Below are 21,935 nucleotides of genomic sequence, written 5' to 3' on the forward strand. Positions count from 1 at the left end.
GGAATTGCGAGAAATAATGGAAATCTTGCAAGAAAACTTTCAGGAAGAGTTCATCTTCTTTAAGGAAATTGCAAGTTTTCTGCCTTGCCGGTGGCATATTTACGATGAAAAGCTGTCTTCATTTCTGTAGTAAAGCAGAAATTGATTTTTTATTGACAAGTTCAGTTTTGTTGAATATACTGTTTTGGGTCTGCTGAAATTTTTATTCACTTTACATGTTAATGTGTTTTTACTGGGGGTGGGATTGGTGGTAGGAGTTTGGATGTTGGTCAGGGGTTACTTCTTTTGTTTCTTAAATTCATAAAAGTGCATTTATGTTGAAGAATTTGGGCCATGAGGTTTTTTGGGTTGGTACACTTTAGTACAACACTTTCCAATACCAAAAGTCAAATAATCTCTCCCCTGAATGTATGTGGTGTTTATTTATATATTATGCAGTGAATGATTTATTGAGAATAGCTTGATAAAAGCTCTGTAAGGAAAAACCTATGTTCATAACCCAAAATATCAAATATCTCATTTGGGATTCCATTAAACTATAAACATGAAAAATAGGACATTAACATTGATGTACCGAAGATATAAAAATTATGAAAACTGTCTGCGTTAAGTAAATAGCTGTATAGCTTAGTGGTAGATATAGTAGACAAAGATTGTGGAAAAGATTGTCTCTTGTTTATGGTAATGTCATCAAATTATCATTCAGCCGACCTCTTCATAGGCTTCCAATAGATCTTTTTCAAATAAATCGCAAGTATAAATAATACCCGCGATAACACGTTGATATAGAAATGTAAACTTTGCGTCCATTGAATTCGGTGACATGGTACTGCGTATGAAATTTTTAAAGATTATTCGATCCAATATTAAGTGCTCAGACTGGTAATTTTACCCCTGTGTAAAGAAACTTAATCTCGGTATGGTTTTTCAGATACTTTTTTATTCAAATTAGATTGTCATTCATTAAACAGTTTTGACAGAGGAGATTAGGTAAAAGTCCGCCACAAAGGTTCGCCTGCTGATGCCTAGATTTATCAGGGTGGCGTTATGACAAAACATCGTTGAAAAATATTTGGACGTATAATGGCCAACTAAGCAGTATTTACGAGGCCGATCCGGATGAAGTAGCTGGACACTTGCGATAGATAATTGATTTATTTCCCTCCTATAGATTTCTCTTTTGCAGTATCGGTGTATCGTTAAGTCAGAAATAAATGGTCCGTATACCAAGTTAAAGAGAATTCCTATAGTTTTTTTCCTTTCATAGAATTTTTTTTAATTCACATATATGATAGGAAAATGTGTGCTGAAAACAATGAACAAATAAAAACAATAGGTCACCAGGCTTGTTTTTGTAAAAAATTGTTTTGAACACACCCACTGTTGCTGAAACTGCCAGCGATTTTTCAACATTTTCATAATTTTCTGCTTTTTTATAAATACCAACCAAAATATACATCCAGGCAGCACAATACGGTTTTTTCTTTTTACAGATTTTATTATATACTTATTTGATATCATAGTCATATTTGTAATACTCTATCCTTACAATAATGGGTACAAATGAAAAAAAAAAAGTTTCATATTTACATTTGTGAACTTTTTTCAATGAAAAATACCCATAGTGAAGAATATTTTTTTTTAATTTTGAAAAAACTCTTTCATAGAATTTTTTCTTTTTCTTCTTGTGTATAGATAATTGTATTGTGAGCATAAAAATGGCTAAAAATGTATGGGTCACCAGGCTAAATTTTATGTTAAGACCGCTAGAATACAACACATGTTCGGACGGAAATGGCGCGAACCTGGCCAAATTGATTACATGTATGTCTGCTAAAAGTTAAATAAAACGTTTTAAAAATTCTTAATTCTTTCTATAATTGAATACTAAATAATCTGAAAGGTGATATTGTCTTATCAGTACTAAGTCAATCATCTTACATTATATGAACAACACTGTCTTTTTACTAAAATGCGATGTGAAAACACAACCACTAAAGTAGCAAGATACCTGTCAGGCATGATATTTGTCAATACAACATGAACCAGTATCAACATTTGATTACTGATATAACTTATCAAAAATGTTATTTCATTCAAAATTCCTCATATTTAAGATTGTCTGTAACATGTTTCAACAAATGTTGACTTCAGTTCAGTTTTCCATAGAAAGTGTCGGCTGCGCAGAAAGATGCGCATAAAAAACTATAGGAATTCCCTTTAAGTTGATAAAATAGTGGAGAGTTTTTTTTCGTCCCGTTTGTAGATTATAGAGATCTGAAGTTGATATCATTAAATTTTTTGTATAAAACTGCACACATAAAAGAGCTTTATTTTAGCGAATGTGACATAAATATGAAATGGATGTGTGTTAATTTTTGGGGGTTTTTTGCCTAAATTAGGACAAAGAAATTAAATGTCAGTAAGGCAGATGTTCTTGATATGACGACACCTCTGGGACAGGAAAAACTACTCCGCCTACTTGTTCAAACTAACACACTAACTTCGCTAAACAGAATGAACAATGATGAATTGATCGATCGAGACAGCATAATCCCCTTAATACGGTGGTTACGAACAAAATTAATATTGACAATCGGAATGGACAAAATTACTTAATTATTCAGAATATGACGTTAATTAGGGAAAAAAATTGTTTCTCAGATGTGATCAGACTCACAAGTTTTCAGTGATTTTGTACCATATGTTTTTAAGTTCGTTGAACCAGTTGCTGAAAGAAATTATATCCTGACGGTTGACTAAGTGAACAAGCAGATACAAGTATTCAAAATAAAAATCCTCTTCATATGGTCATGAATATTTTTTGCGCTTATGTGGAGATAAATTTAGACAGACCGCACATTGGTTGATCATTTACTGCTCAATTCAAAGTGTTTTCTTAACAAGCGGAAAAGTCTTGATCGTGGACAAAAAGAGTTGAGGACATCTTTTATAGATAATCACTAGTACATCAATGATTTGTGTATTGTACGAGGACACCATTTTGGTTATAGGACACCCATGTAAATAGATTAAGCGATAATTGAAATGTACCCTTCTACCCTTTCTGTTCACGAGAGGATAGTTTGTAAGTCTTTTGTTGACGCTACTTTGTTACAGTTTCATATTTTACAAATGAATGAAAATAAATCTCAAAGATAGCCTTAATTTGATGATAGGGGTCTCATCTCGGTCTGCGGTTTTTGTTCTTGTTCGATATTCAATACGACACCGTTAAAAAGATTTGTAATGGATAAATTCCATGTTATATTGTTCGTAAACATGTTATAATAAAATAGATGCTATTTTTGGCAGTGATTAGTACCCGCATGAAAAGAATGCTTTTAGTTCAGTTTAGTGTAAAAATGATACTTTTTATAAGTATTTTTATCATGTTTGGCTATGGAAGAAGTTGGGAAATATATTTTTTAAACCTTTTGGCCAAATGATTTAAATTATCCCATTTTAAACATATTTTTTGATGGTCCGGCATCTTCGAATAACTAGTAAAGAGGTTGTAAGTTTGGTTTACCAGGGAAAACTGTTTCTCCAAGTGTATTTATTTCAAGCTAAAACTATCAGATATCGGTCCCCCATTTCTGTTTCTTGTTTGAAATTTTCACTGAATGAGATCTAGACTTGACACATTCGTAAAGAAACAAGACAAACAAACGTACAAACAATATTATCTTGTGTGCTTGATTACCATCAGAAATTCCCTGGACTTAAAAATTTTAACAATGACAAATAGGGTTGTAATGAAATAATTGTGGGAACGGAAAAAACAATAGGGAGAAAGACCATTCAGTCAAGTGCCTTTTATTCATTCAAGTAGTTTGAAGTGATGAATCATGTTGGTACTTAGCTGGAGTTGGTGGAAAAAAAGGAGGGTTTTATGTGAATGAACGTTGTTTAAACAATAGGAGGAAATAGACAAAATAACGAATTGATTATGCGACAAGTAGTCATATAATAGATTTTTTCCGAGTGGAACTACTTCTCAAGTATGTAAAATTACATATCTTTACTTCCCATTCGGATGCGTTTAGTGTAATGGCCAATCTGTTTAGAGGTTATCTTGATGCTACTAGAGCGGCTCAAAAAAAGAACTGTTTTGAGGGTCCTGGGTTCATTTCCCATTTAGGAACATTTTTTCCATGATTTCTTTAACTACTTCTTAGTCATTTTTCTTCCACTGCGGTTTTATTTACGAAGTTGTTCTTCACTTGCAGAAAATAGTTCTCGGAAGATATTAGATGAGACTTTTACAGTAAACTGTAATTAGATATGTTATGCAACAAAAAAAAAAAAAAAAGAGAGAGAAAAAAAGAGATATTATTTCAGTCTGGTTTTTAGACATTCTGAGAAGTTGCGTTTGGCATGCAACAATGAATAGCCATCATATTAATTGTATTCATATGTCTCGATTTTGCAGTTCAAGCGAGGTCCAGACAAACAACACTTGCTTAGTAATTGGTGCAAACCAGGCCGTTGCAAATAAATGCACTAATGGTATTTAATAGACACGTATCACGCAATCTTGCAGAAAATTACCATTTAGTTGGAGACAGTTTCATTTTTTCTTGCACTATAATGGAAGAAGCTGCAGTTTGATTTATGTTTCTTGATTTCAATTCCCTGTGAAAGATTGCAAATCAAATGTGTAGGTTTATTACCTACAGGCTTATTCTACAATATCTTTGTCTGCTCAATTTCCACTGGGATTACAAGTTATGTTTAAATTGTCACCAACTTATTGTATTGTTCTGTATGTAACACTGGTATGTAATACCATGAGGTTGTCAAAGTTGAAAGTTGTTGGTGATTTTGCAGTTACCTCTGTGGTGAACTTTTTTTTTGAATTTTGGTAGGTCCATAATTGTAGTGCACAGATTGCCAACTAAAGAGAATTTCTGTGTTCTTAGTCAGAGGTTATAAATCTGAGTTTTGAGACCAGTCTGGAAACTCTAGGATCTGATTGGTTGATTATGAACACATTTTGAAAGTTGACCAATGGTAACGCTTCTTTCATAGACTAGACTTGAAACTCTAAGATCTGATTGGTTGATTATGAACACATTTTGAAAGTTGGCAAATGGTAATGCTTCTTTCATAGACTGGTCTCCAAACTCTGATTTATAACAGAGGACCCCGATCTTAAGAGTTCTGTCCCAGAGCATGGCCAGGATTTGACATCAAAGAAAATTCTATGTTCTTCAATGCCAATATATATTTGCTTGTGAGGTGCTGTTTTACCTAAATTATTAATGCGAGGGGTGTCAGAGCATGAAATTTTATATGGTGGATGTCAGGACAGATATGTCTTTTTACCATGGAATACCATTATGTTTGCTTGATGGCTAGAAATAATCTATGTATGGTGGCAAAATATTAAAACAAATATATGATTGTTTATTTGCAGAAGCCCTGAAGTTGGTGGCAGAGCGACTTGAAGGTCCTTTCAACATCGAGACAGTGGTAGATCCGATCGACGTTAAGATCTCTGAGGCAATCATGAACTTCCAGGAGGACAGTACTACAGTCACAGAAAGGGTATACACAATTTTTTATCTCGTAAATGAACTTGTGTATAAAGGGTCGGGACTTTGTATAATGCGGATGCCATAATTGCAATTTTTTCAAACTTGTCACGGGTTGTGTCATTCCTGACAGCTTTGGTGAAATCTTTAGCTCTACCATGATGCCGTTAGTGTCCGTAGGAATTAGGTGGAATCAGGACGGGGTTTAGGGGGAGTGGTGGGGGTTGGTTGCAGATTTCTGCTCAGTTTAAACATTATATTCACATGCAACCACCTGAATGAAACATATTTCAATGATAGCTGGCTCATGTTCAAAAGTTGTGTTTATAAACTTGATATAAATGCAAACATACCCATTTGATATAGGCAACTGCTTGTATTGATGAATGGCTTACCATTTGGGTTATCCTGCTAGATATTTCTGGCATCTTGGGACCAAAATGTAAATAAGCAAGAACTTGAAGAATCAGTGAAGAACTGCAGATTTTCAGGTCATTAATTATTCCCCAAAGATCTTGAAATGTTAAAGTGATATACTGTTATCAACCAGTGAAAATAAACTTACTGAGGTGTAGCAAATGCAGTATGTCAGATTATGACATGATATATTCCATGCAGAACCAGTTCTTGCTGGAAATGCAAAGTTAATGATTTCTATGAAAATAGTTATGATGATACACACACATTCCATATGAGTTGTAAATAGATTTTGCTATGTTGCATGAAAATGGTAGAGATAATTCAAAAATAATCAGATTTTGTTTATTATATAATTTCTCAGGTGTTTTAGTTTTGTGAGGGTGGTCCTTTTAATGTCGCCTTTTCCGTGGCCCAAATGGCGAATTGATTATTTCGGGCTTCATACCACCAAATTAAATGTTGCAATTTTGGTAACATAATGTTCTCTGTAATAAGAATGTTGAAAGACGTTGTATTCAAAACTACCAGAAATACCCATGTATGATATGCACCCATGTATTATGGCACCTCAGACTCAAGCTTAAAACCTATGGCATTTGTTTTTCTCCTTTTGTGACATTTACTTATAGAGATGTTTTAACCCTTACCATGCTAAATTTTAATAATGGACTGGTCCATCTTCCATTTTGGACAGTACCATTTATCATTTGAAGGGTTGTTTACTGAAAATTTACTGACTGAATAGCGAACAGTGTAGACCATGATCAGACTGCACGGATGTGCAGGCTGATCTTGGTCTACACTGGTCGCAAAGGCAGAATCAATCGTGTCCAGCGTGGTAAGGGTTAAAAGTAGTCTTAGTCTAGTTGGAATTAAGCAGTTAAAGCCCAGAAACTATGATACATCAGTTTATGTAAAATAAAGGATCCTCAAGTTGGTAGTTCATAGTAGAAATGAGCCTGTCAAAAAATAGCTGTTATGTATAACATCTCCAAAAGTAGTAGGTTCAGTATATTTTTTTACAGGACATGAAGAATTAAATGTTACAAGAAGTCAGAAGCTTGAATTGTTAGTGATATAAACAAAGAGAATGTATTGACAAAGAGTCCATTTGCATTAAATATTCCCCTTAAGAATGTTTTTGCTAACTTCATGAAAATGGAAAATGGTTTTTAGGCCCCCCATATTAATATGCTAGTTAAAAAAGACGAATGAAGAAGAATTATCAGAGAAGTGTTCTTTAGTTATATTTCAGAGTAGGGAATAAACATTTCATTCATAATTTTTCATGCCTTATTCATGATATTCCATGGATCATTGACCTGTTTGTATAGATTCTGTAAAAGATAATATTTGTACTTTTAAGTCTTTGTTTAGACATGCTCATCCCAGTGCTGTTTGTCTGGAAGATGATTTAAGATAAAAAATGTATTTGGAATTTCTCAGAATTCTCTTGTGAAATTACCATCTTAGTAATCAATGTCATCAACCTACGAACCTTAGTTTGTATAATATGTCATTGACACAGTCAGTCATGAACAGAGATTTCTTGAAAAGTGTGATATAATCAGGTAGGTGGGGCGGTGATGTTTGGGTAAAACATGTTTGTATTGTCAAGTAGGGCCCTAATGAGGCATGGAAGTTCTCTGGCAATTAATTTTGCTCTCTAAGTTTTATTTAATCAAAAGTGCCTCAGTAAAGAATAAAGCCTTGTTTTAACCTTTAGCCTGCATTTGGCAAGTGGTTTTGCCTCTGCGATCAGTGCAGATCAAGATCAGCCTGCACATCCATGCTGGCTGATCATGGTCTGCACTGTTCGCTATAATTATATTTTAGTACCTTTTCGGTAAGCACCCCTTTTAACAGTTCATGGTACTGTCCAAATTGAAAGATGGACAAGTTTATTATAGAAATTTAGCATGGTAAGGGTTAAACTAAAATCAAGCCATCAAATATCAGCATCCTGCATTGGATACGAATGAGGAAAAGCTTTGCAGCATTTCGAGGTAATGAAAAATGAGTATCAAGCGTTTAAGTATAGAGGAAAAGAATTTTTCATGGGCAATAGTTAATAGAAATGCTTGTATTTCCATAAATCATTTCACCATAAAAAAAAACAAGTGTGGAATTTCCTAAATGTTATCACTAAATGGGTTTATCAGTGAAGATATGCTGCAATGCAGCAATGTGAAACGATTTTCCAACAGCGTTGATTGATACACATATGTTCTGTCAGTCAGATTATACAAAAAATATGCGTGTGGTGAGACTACACAGATGTGAAAAATTATCACGAACTGGAGAAAAAAAAACTGTTTAACTGGATAATTTTATTAGGCGATAGTGTCTGTCTGAATGTTACAGCAAGAACTTAGAGTTCAAGCGGGGAGTACTATTGTTACAGTTGAGACAAGAAATTTGAAAATGATAAAAAAACATTAGTCTGGGAATGTCACGAAATGAAATTCAAAACAGTACAAGAAAAAGAACAGAGCAATACAGAGTAATGGACAGTATCTGTCTGAGAATTGTGGCAGCACACCTAGGGTCTCCCTGTAAAGTTACACCTAGAAAGTCGCCCTAAACAAACCTGTCTCCTTAAAAACAAAAAACGAAAAGAAAAATCTTGAAAAATTGTGTTTGACCATCACGCTGACAAATCAATACCAAATCATTTTATTTTCTACATCAAACTGTCATTTTCTTATTGCACCATGAAATTGGACTTCATACAGTTGAAATTAGTACACTTGGCAGGTAGTAAATGAAAAATCCAAGAAAGCGACTGGGCGATTTAATTCCAGCAAAGTTATATTGCGCTGTCTGACTTTATTTGGATTGATTGGTTGCTTTTAGCGGGAGGAAATGGCCAATAAATGGCGTAGAAACAAAGATTGGGTGAAAGTTACTTGTTAAAAGTCCTTATTTCGTGATTCGTGGTAGAAATTACTTGCTGCTTTTATGGGCACAATTTTCTAGAAATTGATTCAGTTATGGCGGTTTTATATGGCTTTGCCGTAGACATGTTTGAAATAATTGGAGACAGAAAAAACAGAATGCCTGATATTATATGCTTGATTAGTTATATTTTATGAGTCTGTGTTTAAGAACATGAATCATATGTTCCTACTTAAGGTTTCACAGCTTTAGCAATTCTTGAGGCACACTGAGGCTATGCCTCTGTTTTTCTGAGAAAAAAGTTAAATAGGAAAAACAGTTTTCACAGAACGTGGGCTGAGCGCGAAACTATTGTAACTGTATATGAATAAAGAACAGATACAATAGTTTGGCGCTCAGTCCTCGAGAAGCACTTTTTAGTAAAGGTTCGGCATCAGTCTTACCAATTTCTGTTTCTACATTTGATTTGCTCGGAAGAAAGAATTTGACAACCCTTTATGAGGTCTCAAGTTCGATCAATGGGGGGAACTGCGTTCATGGGCCAAAGATATATTTTAATGTCACAAGTCATTTATAAGGCCCTTCTTCTTTTAATATGGGGAATTTATCCAGTTTTGGAGCCCTGCTAAGGTAACTAATAGTATTGTCTAAAAATGGTGTTAAATTTTATCTCAGATCTTTTATTCATATAATTTCAGATCTTCAAAGGTTGCGGAGAGCCACGTAGAAACACTAACAGCCGCTACAAGCGTCAGTCATCCACATATGAGGACTATGCTTACGGAAAGGAGTTTATGACCTATGCTCGTGGTGGTCAGAGCAAAGAAAACGTAGCAACTGCTGCAGGGACCAACCTTGATCGACTTGTTAAGGATATCAAGGACAAGGTTAGTTGTAATGTTGGTAAAAAATTGGATGATGGAGTTTTTTTTTCATTTCCACCCAATTTTCAAGCAGCGGAGATTAATTTCTTTTAAAAAGTAATTGTTGTCACTTAAGGTAGTTTTGCATGTTTGATAAACTGGAAGTGATGGCTTAAAGTCATTTATCCGGAAAGCGTAGAATAAAGCCTGGATTCGGCATACGGAAATGAAAATTATTTTATGAATCAATGGCAACCCGTGAATATTTTATTACAATGGCACTATTTCTATATTTCTAAAGTCAAAATATGATATTAAAACATATGACACGTTAAATAATTCAAAATTATGTCTAAAAATTAGCATGAAATGTTCACTTTAATCATGGTCAGATATCTCAAAAATAAGCACACAGACCTGTAAAAGTTTATTACACCATATTATAGGTCATGTATTTATTTACAACAAAATCTACATTGTAGAAAAAGTTCTATTCACAAAATGTTATGAAAGTTCTGATTTTCCCATAGACTCCCATTATGAAATATTGCGTGAGGTCCACATTTTTCAGATCAGTCTAGCAAAAAATCAAGCACACGACCCTATCTTTTTTATTTGCTGAATTTTCTAGGTATATTCCGAAGTTTTAAAAAATCAGAGTTTAAGCCAATTCTACATTGTAGAAAAAAATTTGGTCCAAACGTGCAGAACTACCTTAAATCTTTTATTTTGATCCAATCAGTTACGGTGTAAATATTGATATTATGAGGTCACTTCACAGGGCTCTCGTTTACAAAATTTGGGGCCGAATATGGGCCCCATTCCCCCCTCAAAATAGTATGGTTTTTTCCCCCTATTTTCAAAAAAATTCCCCCTCTAGTCCAAGAACATCAGTGCTAAGTGCTTTGCAGTTGACTTGCTGGCCTTAAAATTTTACTGTTTCTGAAAATTCAGCCGCTCAGAGAAAATACAGTAAGTTAGATGAATGAATAATGTTGTTTGTAATTGGCAGAATTCATACAAAAGAGTTTATAATTAACAGAATTCAGGTTTGGGTCAGCAAAATTGAAAAGAATGTTTATATTTGTTTCAATTTCTTTTCGCATTTGAAATTCCCCCTCAAAAGACTTTTTTTGAAAAATCATGCAAAATTCCCCCCTTGCATGGACCCTGGCTCCAGTCCCAAAATGCAGACGAGAGCCCTGCTTCATAAATTTGATGGAGGCAGTAGCCTCAAGACAGAGTCATCCCCACCTGTACTTCTTGTGGAGAAGTGGCTACCTGTTTGTGAAAGAATAGGCCTACTCAATAAGTAGAGCACATAAACTTCACTGGAAGTTGTAAGTCGGAACCATAACCAAAGCTTATATTCTCCTTGATGATTGAGGTAATACGGCATGCGTAAATGATCCATCCTTCACCTTTGATTCTTGAGAGGAAGTTAACTTGCATAGAACAGGCTAATTCTCGACACTGGTAAGGTGCGTCATCATCATGAGAAATTAGTTCATACTTGTCAGAAACTATCTGCAAAACTTTTTAAGATTGTTTTAACTTTGAAGCATTCTGTTTCTTCAATAAAAATGTTCTTGTTTGTAAATTATCAACAGGTTGAAGCAGCCAAAAATTTCTGGGTGCAGCTTCCATATTCTATATGCAATGGCGACATAGCAAATCAGCCTGGTGAAGACGAGGACTGTTGGAACGGACAGGATCGAGCTAGGTACTGTAGATAATAGTCAAGACATGAGAAAAGTATGATATAAGATAGTGCTGGTTACCTCAGTACTAGAATGCAAGACCATGTGTAGAGAGCCTACTGGCACATTGAATGTATTTCACATTTAGCTGACAGATAAAACATTGTCTTAAGTTATTAGATGGGACCTCTTTGGCTGAGTGGTTAAGGTTGCTACTTCAAATTGCCACTCACTGATGTGGGTTAGAGGCTCGCCTGGAGCGTAGAATTCTTGGGTGAGGAAGTCATCCAGGTGGCTTAAGTTTTAGGAAGATCAGTGGTTCTACCCAGGTGCCCACCCATGATGGAATAATGTCTGAAAAGGCATCTGGGGTTTTCCTCCACCACCAAAAGCTGGAAAGTCGCCATATGACCTATAAGTTGTATTTGTGTGACGTTAAACCTAACAAAAACAACATTTCATAATCTTGTACTCTCCATGCTGAGCTTACCAGGTGCCTATTATAGTTTTACAGTAAATTGTATTGTAGACAAAAAGAGAATTTGTAGTTATAAATTTTTTGTCTGGAACCTGATGGGAAACAATTCATTTCGGAATGTTTATGTTGCCTTAAGAATTCATACATTCTGTGTGAAACCTACCACAGGTCATCCATAAGGGAGATAACTCTTGATAGAATATGATCCAGTCAATTTTCTGTCTAGACTGTTCATATCACTGTTGCTATTATGTTTGGGGGGATTTATCTATAACATGATATTAGGCTGAGGATTGATACAGAATGGCTTGCATTTTCATGAAAGTATTATGTCATAATTAATGGCTCGGTGGAAATATTTTTGAAAATTGTCCAGAAAAGGAGTCTGTTCCGCACAAAATCTGTGATAAGCAGCCATCTAAGGGTGTGACTCATTATTGCTGCTTACAACAGGCAACTGCTTTAGTCAGGTTTAAATTAGAATAAAAAATCAGTATTGGAAATTTGCAGATTGGCTGATTTTAAAGGAAAGTGACTGCATTTATAGGCGACCACTGAAGTAGGTTTTACTGTAATTGTTATGCTGTGGGTAACATTCATATCGGTATTTAATTATCGAGTTACAGGTACATTGTCCACAAGTGTTATTGAAAAATAAAATTTTTGTGAAATGAATTTCAATGTACAATACAAAACTTTCATTTTATTATTTTGTTTCCAGATACGTGCATGAGGTACAGAAGGATGGTCGTATATATCAAGTGAACAATCCAGAAGTGACCGTCGACGTGCAAGAGGACAACGGCATTATCTCCGTACAAATATACAACCTGAAACTGATCACTACAAAATTACACAATGCTTATCATGGTGTAGACGTAGAATGGAGTTCATCTAATATTGGTAAAATTTGCAGTTACTTCATAAATTCTACGAAAAGGTTATTATGTCTCCCACCACACAGTGGTGTGGGAGACATATTGATTTACTCCTGTCTGTGTGTCACAAACCTTGTCCGCACTCTTGAACATTTCTCATCCGATCTTACCAAACTTGAACAAAATGTCTTTGCCAATAAGTCCTCGGCCAAGTTTGATAACTAGTCAAATCGGCTCAGGCTCTTTTGAATTATAGCCCTTGAATTACTGATCGGAACCATTCACCCAAATCACCCAAACCACTTTGAATTACTAAATGATTATATATGGAGTTGTGGGAGACTTGCACTTTTCTCAAAAGCAGCTCTAGTTTGTCTCATGTTATAATTTTAGGAGGGTGAACTTTTATTCGAGTGGTGTTTCAATAACCGACTTAGAGTTTTTATATTAATTATAACACACTTCTGCTATATATTATTTCAAATATAATATGTCTTACATGCAGTACAGTACATCAAATATGGTAGCGCTTTTTCTTTGTCTCTAATAGTTAACAGGAAGTAAATTGATGCTGCTGTGTAATATGATCATTGGTTGAATTGTTCTGTAGAATCTAGACAGAGAATTATTAGATAAAAGAAGTACTACTATCTTTTATGATGATATGTTTTATGAGTAAATAATGTCTGGTTTTGAATAGATAATATTTTTGTAAGCTGAACTGTAATTGTCTCGAAAATCTATAAAATCTGGTACACCTTTGTGAAAGACCAAAGTACTGGTGTACTATAAGTTCTTGTTAAGGTAGTTAGGCACATTTGAAACAGCAGAAGTGATTGCATAATGTCTTTTTTTCCATAAAACATAGAATACAGCCTAGATCTGGTATAAGGAAACTTGAATCAAACCACACAAAAAATGGTTGCAGTTGTGTTAATTGATAAAACTTACAATGCTTCTATCTTTCTTAAGGTTAAATATATGTACGAAACTTCAAACTCTTGAAACAGTTCAAAGAAGGTCGTAAAGTCAGCTTAGAATTACAAAGTCCCATAAATCGGAAAAATAGGCACATGGTCCTGTACATTTATTTTAACCAGAAGGTAAAAACTGTGTCAATTTACAACTGTGAGTTTCATTAAAATCTATATAGTATGCAAAAATGTCATCAGAATTGTGATTTTCCCCATTAACTCCCATTATGAAAATTGATTGAGATACATATTTTTCAAATTAGTCCAGCAAAAACTCATAATTTTTATTGGCTAGATGTTGTTAGTTGAAAATTGTGGTTTAATCAGATTCTGCATTGTGGGAAAAATTGATCTGAACACGCTTAACGACCTTAATAAGAAAAATGTAAGTAAAATATGAAGCAGTTCATACTGAAATACTTACTTTTCTGATGTAGATATTGATGCAAGTGGCGATGATCTTGAAGGTAGTGGAGATGGAGGAAGAAGAGGCAAAGGGGACCGTGTGGTTGCCAGTGGCGACGGTGCAGGTGGCGATGATGATGACAGGGATGTGTACAGTGGATCTGGGTCAGGTTACGGATCGGATGATGATGATGAACCAAGATATCCACCAGTGCGTCCAGTAAGACCTCATTACCCAACTCACACACGTAAACCAGTTCGACCTAACACACCTCCAGATGGCGATATTGGATTCCAGAATCCAAATAATCCCAAATATGACATTAACAAGCCAAACAAAAAGGACAAAAATGTTGAAGGTGCGGCGCCATCTGTGTCATCAAGTGCTTTATTAATTGTGTCAACCATTTTCATGGTTTTACAAGTATTTTTGTAACAGAGTTGGTCAGTGAGAACACATGCATGTGAATTCCATCAAATATTGTTTGGGTAGCTAAGGATAGTAAAAAAACAAAACATTTTCGTGATAAATCTCTGTAATATATCTTGACGTTTCTGTACAATACGTGTAAAATAGAGAACCATTATTCGGCACGAAGATGTGCTCCATGCATTCATTGACTGTTTTTGATTGATGACGAGGAAAAATCAATTTCAAAACATAGATAAAGACTATGGGAGTTGTTTTTACTCGTCATGAATAACTTACGACTGAAATGGCATTTCACCCAAGAAAACGAGGAGTTATGAAGTGACGAAATGTTTGGACCTAATATTAGGCAGGAACTAAAATGGAGCAAGTTGGGGAGTCCTTAGACCTGTTAGAATATGCATGTGATGCCAGGCGATACGTTAATGGAACATTGTGATTTTATGTTTATTTTTCGCTTTATTTTGTATTAGAGTTATAAATGTGCATAACTATGATATGAAGGATCTATATTTTAACCTCTGGAATAAAGGTGTAGTATTGCAGGAGTTTCTGTAACCACTTTCGTCTTTTTGTTTTGACATTTGTCGCTGGTAGTTGGAAACGTTCAAGATAGTTTTACATCAAATTTTCAATCCTCAGGAAAACTGCATTGTGTTTACTAATACTTTTCAGTGGTATGTGAAGTTTTTAAGGTACCAAGAAACCATCTGTTTTCGAAATTTTTAGTATAGTAAGCCTAGTCCAAATCAAAGAATGTGAGGTTTCCATGAACCTTAATTACTTCACTGCATAAGAATAAAGTATTGGTTTACAGATTTGTTGAGAGACAGATATTGTCTTTATGACCTTGAAATAATTGCAAAAAAAAAATGTTGCAGTTATACACTGTGATGAAGCTATTCGTGTCGTGCGCAAAACAATGATCAAAAGTACAATTGTTTTGTTAGTTTGAACTGTCTGTGCACACTAAGCAGTGTGGATTATTACGTTTTCATGTTTTTTCCAGCTAAACTCACTATACAAAAAGGTGGAATGCAAATTGTTGCCGATCAAATATAAGAGCTGCTCTCTTCAAAAGATTAATTATATTTGTTCTGTTACATAGAATAATGGTTTAATTATCACAAATGCAAATTACAGTGTGCGTTATGTTAAGAAATAATATATCTCATTTTGTGATTTGTCGCTGAACTAACGCATTGTTTGGAGTGCAGATGTGAAGAAATTATATCACAAGTGTAATTCATATACATGATCATAAATTGACATAGCATTTCAATGTCCATTTCATTAACTTAGTTTCCATAGAAATGAATAACAGCAATAGTAATTCAGAATACCCAGAAATGACTCCGAACTAGCCAAGTCGATGGACGTCCGGAAAATTTCAATATTTAGCAAGCTAAGCGGTATTTTATGAATAAGATAATAATTTAAAAAAGAAATATGCTGAAACAATTGTCCCATTTTAATTTTCTAAAAACTGCTGCGCTGAAGGTGTAACTTAAAAACCGCAGATTTCATTCTTCCCTTAGACATTTTTTGCATGTGACATGAATAGCTTCGCCGCAGTGTAATATACTTATCTGAACGTTTTCAACTTCCTTACTGACCTTAATTTAATGGGATACCTAACCTATACAGTTGTTACAACATGTATAAAAATAGAAGCAGTGAGAACAGGTCTTTTTTTGTGAAATAAGGCCAAACCCATCTTTAATGGGTGTTTGATTGAAAGGCAAACATAAAATTATATTTTTTTTTCTGTATTTAAATGTCGACTTGGAACTCCTGTCAGTATTTGCATGAAATATTTGTTTTTTGTTATATTCTTTTTTTAAGCTCTGAAAAGAACTCTGCCCCTTTAAAACTGGACATAAAGCAGCTATAAGGATGATGGTATCCCTTTAAATTAATTTCAGATTTTAATGTTGTATTTGTCTTTTAAGTGTGTATCATTTACACTTTACACAGAGAAATGACATAAATGGGATCATAATGTGTAAACATGGGATTGTGTGTTCGGAAAAATTGTGTTGATTTCATGTAATGGATCAATAACATATGTGAATGTAGATATGTTCATAATTTAAATAAATTTCAGTACAAGAGATTTTTAGATTATTAATACAGTCCATAAATGAATCATCTTTTCTGTTGACTTTCATGGCTGGCGGTAATTGTTCCAAGTCAGTAATGTAAATTTTTACTTTGAAATTCAACTGTTTTAAATTTTGGACAAAAGAGCATGATTTGTGTATAAGAAAGGTGATATGAGTTTCGAAAATTCAAATTGTTTATAGAAAAATATAGACCTGGTAAAATAAGATTGGATAAAATAAAAACAACAGGATGAAAATTAAAGAAGAACATTGTAAGAAGGTTCATGTTTAAACCTGCAAGGGGAATTTTCAATGAGGGCAGTTCTAAACATTAATATATTGATATATAGCATATTCTTATATTAGGTTGAAAACATTGATTTTTATCGTGTAAGATATTGTCCGTAGTTAATATTCTGTGTTGTTCCTTAAATAATTCTGATGCTTAAAGCATGAAAGCTCTTGTGTACATTTATTTACATGAATGATAGATTTTGATATTGTGAATTTTTACGTATGATTTTTATGTGTCTATCTTAAGGATAAGGTAGAGATAGAATTTCTTATTTCCAATACTGAATACCGATTTTGAGGGGCGTGTTACAGGTTAAGTTCTTAATGTTAAATCTATATAAAAATTATTTTTTTTAAATTATAATTTTTCATATAATAAGATTTTTTTTTTTTTTTTTTTACTAAAAGATCTTTTTTTGTATTTCAATAAATCAGACATTTAATATTAATGAAAAACTGCCACTTAGTATCTATTAGCAGTTGTCACATGTACTATTTTGCTACCATCTTCACTGATCATTACATTTTCTTGATTGTTCTTTTATTTTTTTTTAGGTCGAAACCTTCGTTTTATACTAGCCAGCAATAAAGATGGAGTTCATCGTGTTATTTATAAATACTAGCCAGTATTTTTCAAATCTGATAAAAATTACCTCAAATTCATTATGATTTATAAATAGCCACATCATGAATATTTATCAGGGCATGAAAATTATTCCCAGTTCTGTAGATTATATCTGGTTTTGTTCTCCCCAAAATGATATTAAACAGAATCTGTCAACCTATTTTGGAAAAGTTGACTCTTCCATCTTGTAATGTGGAGCTGTCAAAGGCAGGCAGTGGGGTGGGGTGGGGTGGGGGGAATAGATTAAAGAACTTCATCAAGAAGGAATTGACATTTTATATTTTCTGCCCTGTATTCACATTTTTGTGCTTTTTATCACCGATTTTTATTACTTTTTTGTGTGAGCTATTTCTTTACCATTTTTATGACAAATTTTATAAACACTTTTAGAGACATATATTTATCAGATGTCAAAATAGTATTTTACATATCTAAAATGTGCCATTTCATATCAGGACAAAAAAAAAAGAGTGCATAGGAATATTGTTATTTGTAGAATTTTCATTTACAAGTTAGTAGACAATGTTTACAGTGTTTTCATCTAACAATGTATACTCTATTTTTAAATCCAGATAAATTTTAGTTTTAGAACCATCTTGGAAAAAAAAACACCTGTATAATTCTATTATTAGAAACAAAATTCTATTAATAGAAACACAATTTCTTTTCCCAATTAGAATCTGAAATGGAAACTGAAAGGTTAAGAATAACAGTACTATGTATATTTGAAAATGGGTAAATGTTTCCGTATGGTAAGTACCATTTGATAATGCCTACATGTACAAAATTAGTAATGTCTTTATGCCTAAGAAAATAGATTTCTGAATTTACATGGAGGAAAATAAAAACACATTTACTGCTGAAAGTTGAACAGGGCTTGAGCTATAGAATTTTCTTTTCATTTCTATGGTGCCAAACAAGGCTCGAGCTATAGGTTTTTCTTTCTCTTTAATTTTATGATGTGAACAGGGCTTGAGCGATGTTTTTCTTTCTCGAGTATTTATTTGATACACTTGGAAAATCTGAAAATTTAGGAATCTATTTATAGTAAAGACATTCAGTTGAGGCACTGTAGCTCGAAGGTGCTTTATTTTGTATAAAAAGAATCGTGCATTGAACCATGTGTTTATGTTGTATACCTTCATAGAACTTACTAATCATCGTATTGGCCATATATTTTCCAATGACAGCCATGCCAAAACAAAAAACAAAAACAGCGTATCAAAAACAGCTCTTTTATCACGGGTATAGTCTTATTTTTAGCCAATAATTACTGTCTATTCAAGGCTTTTTTTAAGATTCTTTTTTTTTTACTGCCTGTAAACTGGTAAAAGTTGTGAACATTTTTCTATGGATGGACATTAGAAATGCTGTTTAAATAAGTCGTCAAATTGATAAATTTATCCTGAACTTTTAATTTGTTAAATTAAAAAGTATGCGTTTTTGTTTGCGTCTGATTAACTAGTCCTGTATAGTGAAATTTGTCTAGAAAAAGACTTTAAAGTTTGAGGCAGTAGAGAAGTTAATTTACTCAGAATGTTATCAAATCGGAAAGAAAATATTTGCCTTTGTACAGAGAAGTTGGCGGTTGTAGAGATTCATAAACTTTGAGGTTATATTGTAATTGTTATAAAGACTTTTTGGAAGTTTTGAGGTCTTAATGGGCAGTGGGATACAATACAAGGCATTGGCTAATGAGTAAATATTGGATTTAATTGGTTTTTTTCGTCACTGAATTTCTTTTTCTGTCATACACATTGATTTCCATTTCATAGACATATAAGCAAGAAGTTCTCATATTTTTGTGTAGAAGTTTGATTACAACAAGGACAGAATATATACTCTGTGTGCTGTTTCAATGTGTTGTCAGGTTGTTAATTTTGTACATAGAAAAAAAAATTGGTTATATAATTATGTACGTTTTTCTTGTGTACTGTATACAAAATCCTTTTAATATTAAAAGTTGTATTATACAGCGATACATAAATCTGTGTTACTAAAAGAAAAATCATGTTTCACTGTAATACACTTATATGCACATTCTTCTCAAAGTTACACGAACTTACACACAGTTTATACTGTAGATAGTGTAATATTTGCAAAAGTTTTATTTTCATTAATATTCATGAATGATTCCACACATGAATTTGAAATATGAAAGCTGCATCATGTCTTAAAACACAGATACTCTCGTTTTTGCAAATTCTTAAGGTAATGGACCCATAATGAAAATCGGCTATTTCTGTGTAATTATGTATGCGATTTTGGCATCCTTATTTTATTTTCCTTAACAACTGGAGAATGTATGAATCACATACGGAGATTTTCAATACGGGTCCACTACCTTAATACTGTGAGTAGGGTTGCTTATCGTTAAAATTGCAAAATAAAGCCTTTGCAAATTTTACTCAATCTGCAGTACCGGTACTTTAACAAATTTTAAAATAAAGTCTAAATTTAAACAAACATCTCGTGCAATTTATACTAAAAAAAAACACTTTTAAGTGTTTTAACAAATATCATAAGCCAAGCTTCATATGCCTGAAAAGATTGAACCAGTCAGTTTAGTTGGATGTTATGATATTAAAAGACTTTTAGAATGAAAATTCTTACCATTTTTATAACTTTATCATGAAAACACTGGGCCTCCAGTAGTGTTTTGAAACCTTTTCAGTTTTGACATATTTTTGTATGTACTGCAACATTTTTTTATGAAACTTCGTAGAAATATTGAACTTTTTAAGGTGGTTATTTGTAGAAAGTTTCATCATACCTATACAAAAATTTAGCAAGCTGAAAACAGGCCCAGTGGTTGAAAAGAAATGATACTGAAAAGTACTTCATTTTATGTACTTAAGTGTGCTGCAAAAAAACAAAAAAAGTTTGCATAAGTTTTTGAATCTTAGCCTTAATGTGGAAATTACTTACCGGTAATATTTTGATGTGGAAAAAAAATTATGTGAAGTTACTGAATTCTTTTCAGGATTTTCTAATTTAAAATAAAAAATTAGTTGCAAACAATAATTTCATATGTCAAACATGTCTTAGGCGTTCTACATTCTTGTGTTACCTCACACATTTACTTTTATCAGTTTGTAAAATTCATTTACTATGTAAGAAGAAAATTCAGTAATTCTATGCCAAAATAAATGTCATATTCATTCTTTCTATACTGTGTTGGTGCACCGTAAAACCCAAATAAATTAATAAATTGTCATTTTAAAAATCTGGTGTCAAAAGAAATATTCAGTAATTTGGTGTCAGTTGTAAAATTCTATAACATCAGTGTCATAATAGAAATTTGGTGTCAAAATAAATTTAAGATCTAGCAGTGTCACAGCGAAGAAATGCAATTATCATGGTACACTGTAGATTAGGGGATTTTTTTGTGTCCCATTTATTTCCGAATTCTGACGCATTATAATTCAAGCTCGCTCGAAGTTCTTGAATTGTTCTTACCGAATGATTTACAAACATGAAATCACCACTGATATTACCCAATATACAGCTTGTATAGTGGAATTATCATCGAATCTGTACTAACTGCTGAATTATAATTCAAATATTATGCCTGCAATATCACATGTAACGCTACATCGAATATTAATCGAACAGTTTTCACGTCACACATGCACGTTTCAGTCTTAAATTGCGTTTTGAATAGTTTTTCCACTACAAAACAAACTGACTTTTGTGAAGACATTGTTAACTGTGGTAACATATTGCGCATAAAGGTTGTGTCAGTTTGTTAAAAAAAACAGTATGGCGATAAGGTTCTGTGAAAAAGTGAAATAATGGTTCATGCAAGCTATGATGGCCTACTCAGTAAGTAATGAACATTTTTCGATCCTGTATTGGCAGATGTTAATCTTGTTTTCTTTTTCCGATTTCTCGAAAACTAGAATAGATATTGTGACATAATTTAATCATAATCTAGTGTGGCTAAAGAAAAAAAAAAGAAAACTTCTTTTAATGTTTAACACTTACAGGCAGACTGATGAAGCTTTTATAAGTTGCATAATGTTATTGTTTATAAGCTTTAATAAGTAATTGTTATTTTTCTTTGTGCTTTTTTCGAGAAAATGACCAAAATGATTACTGACCCGTGGTCATTTTGCCACACTGACGGAGTAACTTGATTTTTTTTTCTTAGAACTTTAGTCATACTGCACAAAGATTGTGTTATATTTGATAAGTATCCTTAAGGTATTTAAAGTTCTGTTTTCAATTTACTGTTGTTTTTGAATCGTACTTATTCAGTTTAGTGAACATATGTAATTAAGACTTATTTTAACTGAATAAAGATTAATAATTGTAAAACTGTT

The 21,935-nt window shown here is 33.2% G+C and overlaps 1 protein-coding gene across 1 annotated transcript in view; it reads left to right on the forward strand.

Annotated features, from left to right (window-relative positions):
• Positions 1–21,935, forward strand: part of LOC123554608 (glypican-6-like) — a 74,391-nt gene extending 52,456 nt beyond the window's left edge. The window contains exons 5-9 of the mRNA XM_045344859.2: positions 5,423–5,553; positions 9,557–9,745; positions 11,332–11,444; positions 12,621–12,802; positions 14,189–21,935. Coding sequence (XP_045200794.1) covers positions 5,423–5,553; positions 9,557–9,745; positions 11,332–11,444; positions 12,621–12,802; positions 14,189–14,592 — 1,019 coding nt within the window. The 3' untranslated portion in view covers positions 14,593–21,935. The remainder of the gene's footprint in view (positions 1–5,422; positions 5,554–9,556; positions 9,746–11,331; positions 11,445–12,620; positions 12,803–14,188) is intronic.

This window comes from Mercenaria mercenaria, chromosome 7 (genome assembly GCF_021730395.1).
Source record: "Mercenaria mercenaria strain notata chromosome 7, MADL_Memer_1, whole genome shotgun sequence".
In the NCBI taxonomy this organism is placed as follows: domain Eukaryota; kingdom Metazoa; phylum Mollusca; class Bivalvia; order Venerida; family Veneridae; genus Mercenaria; species Mercenaria mercenaria.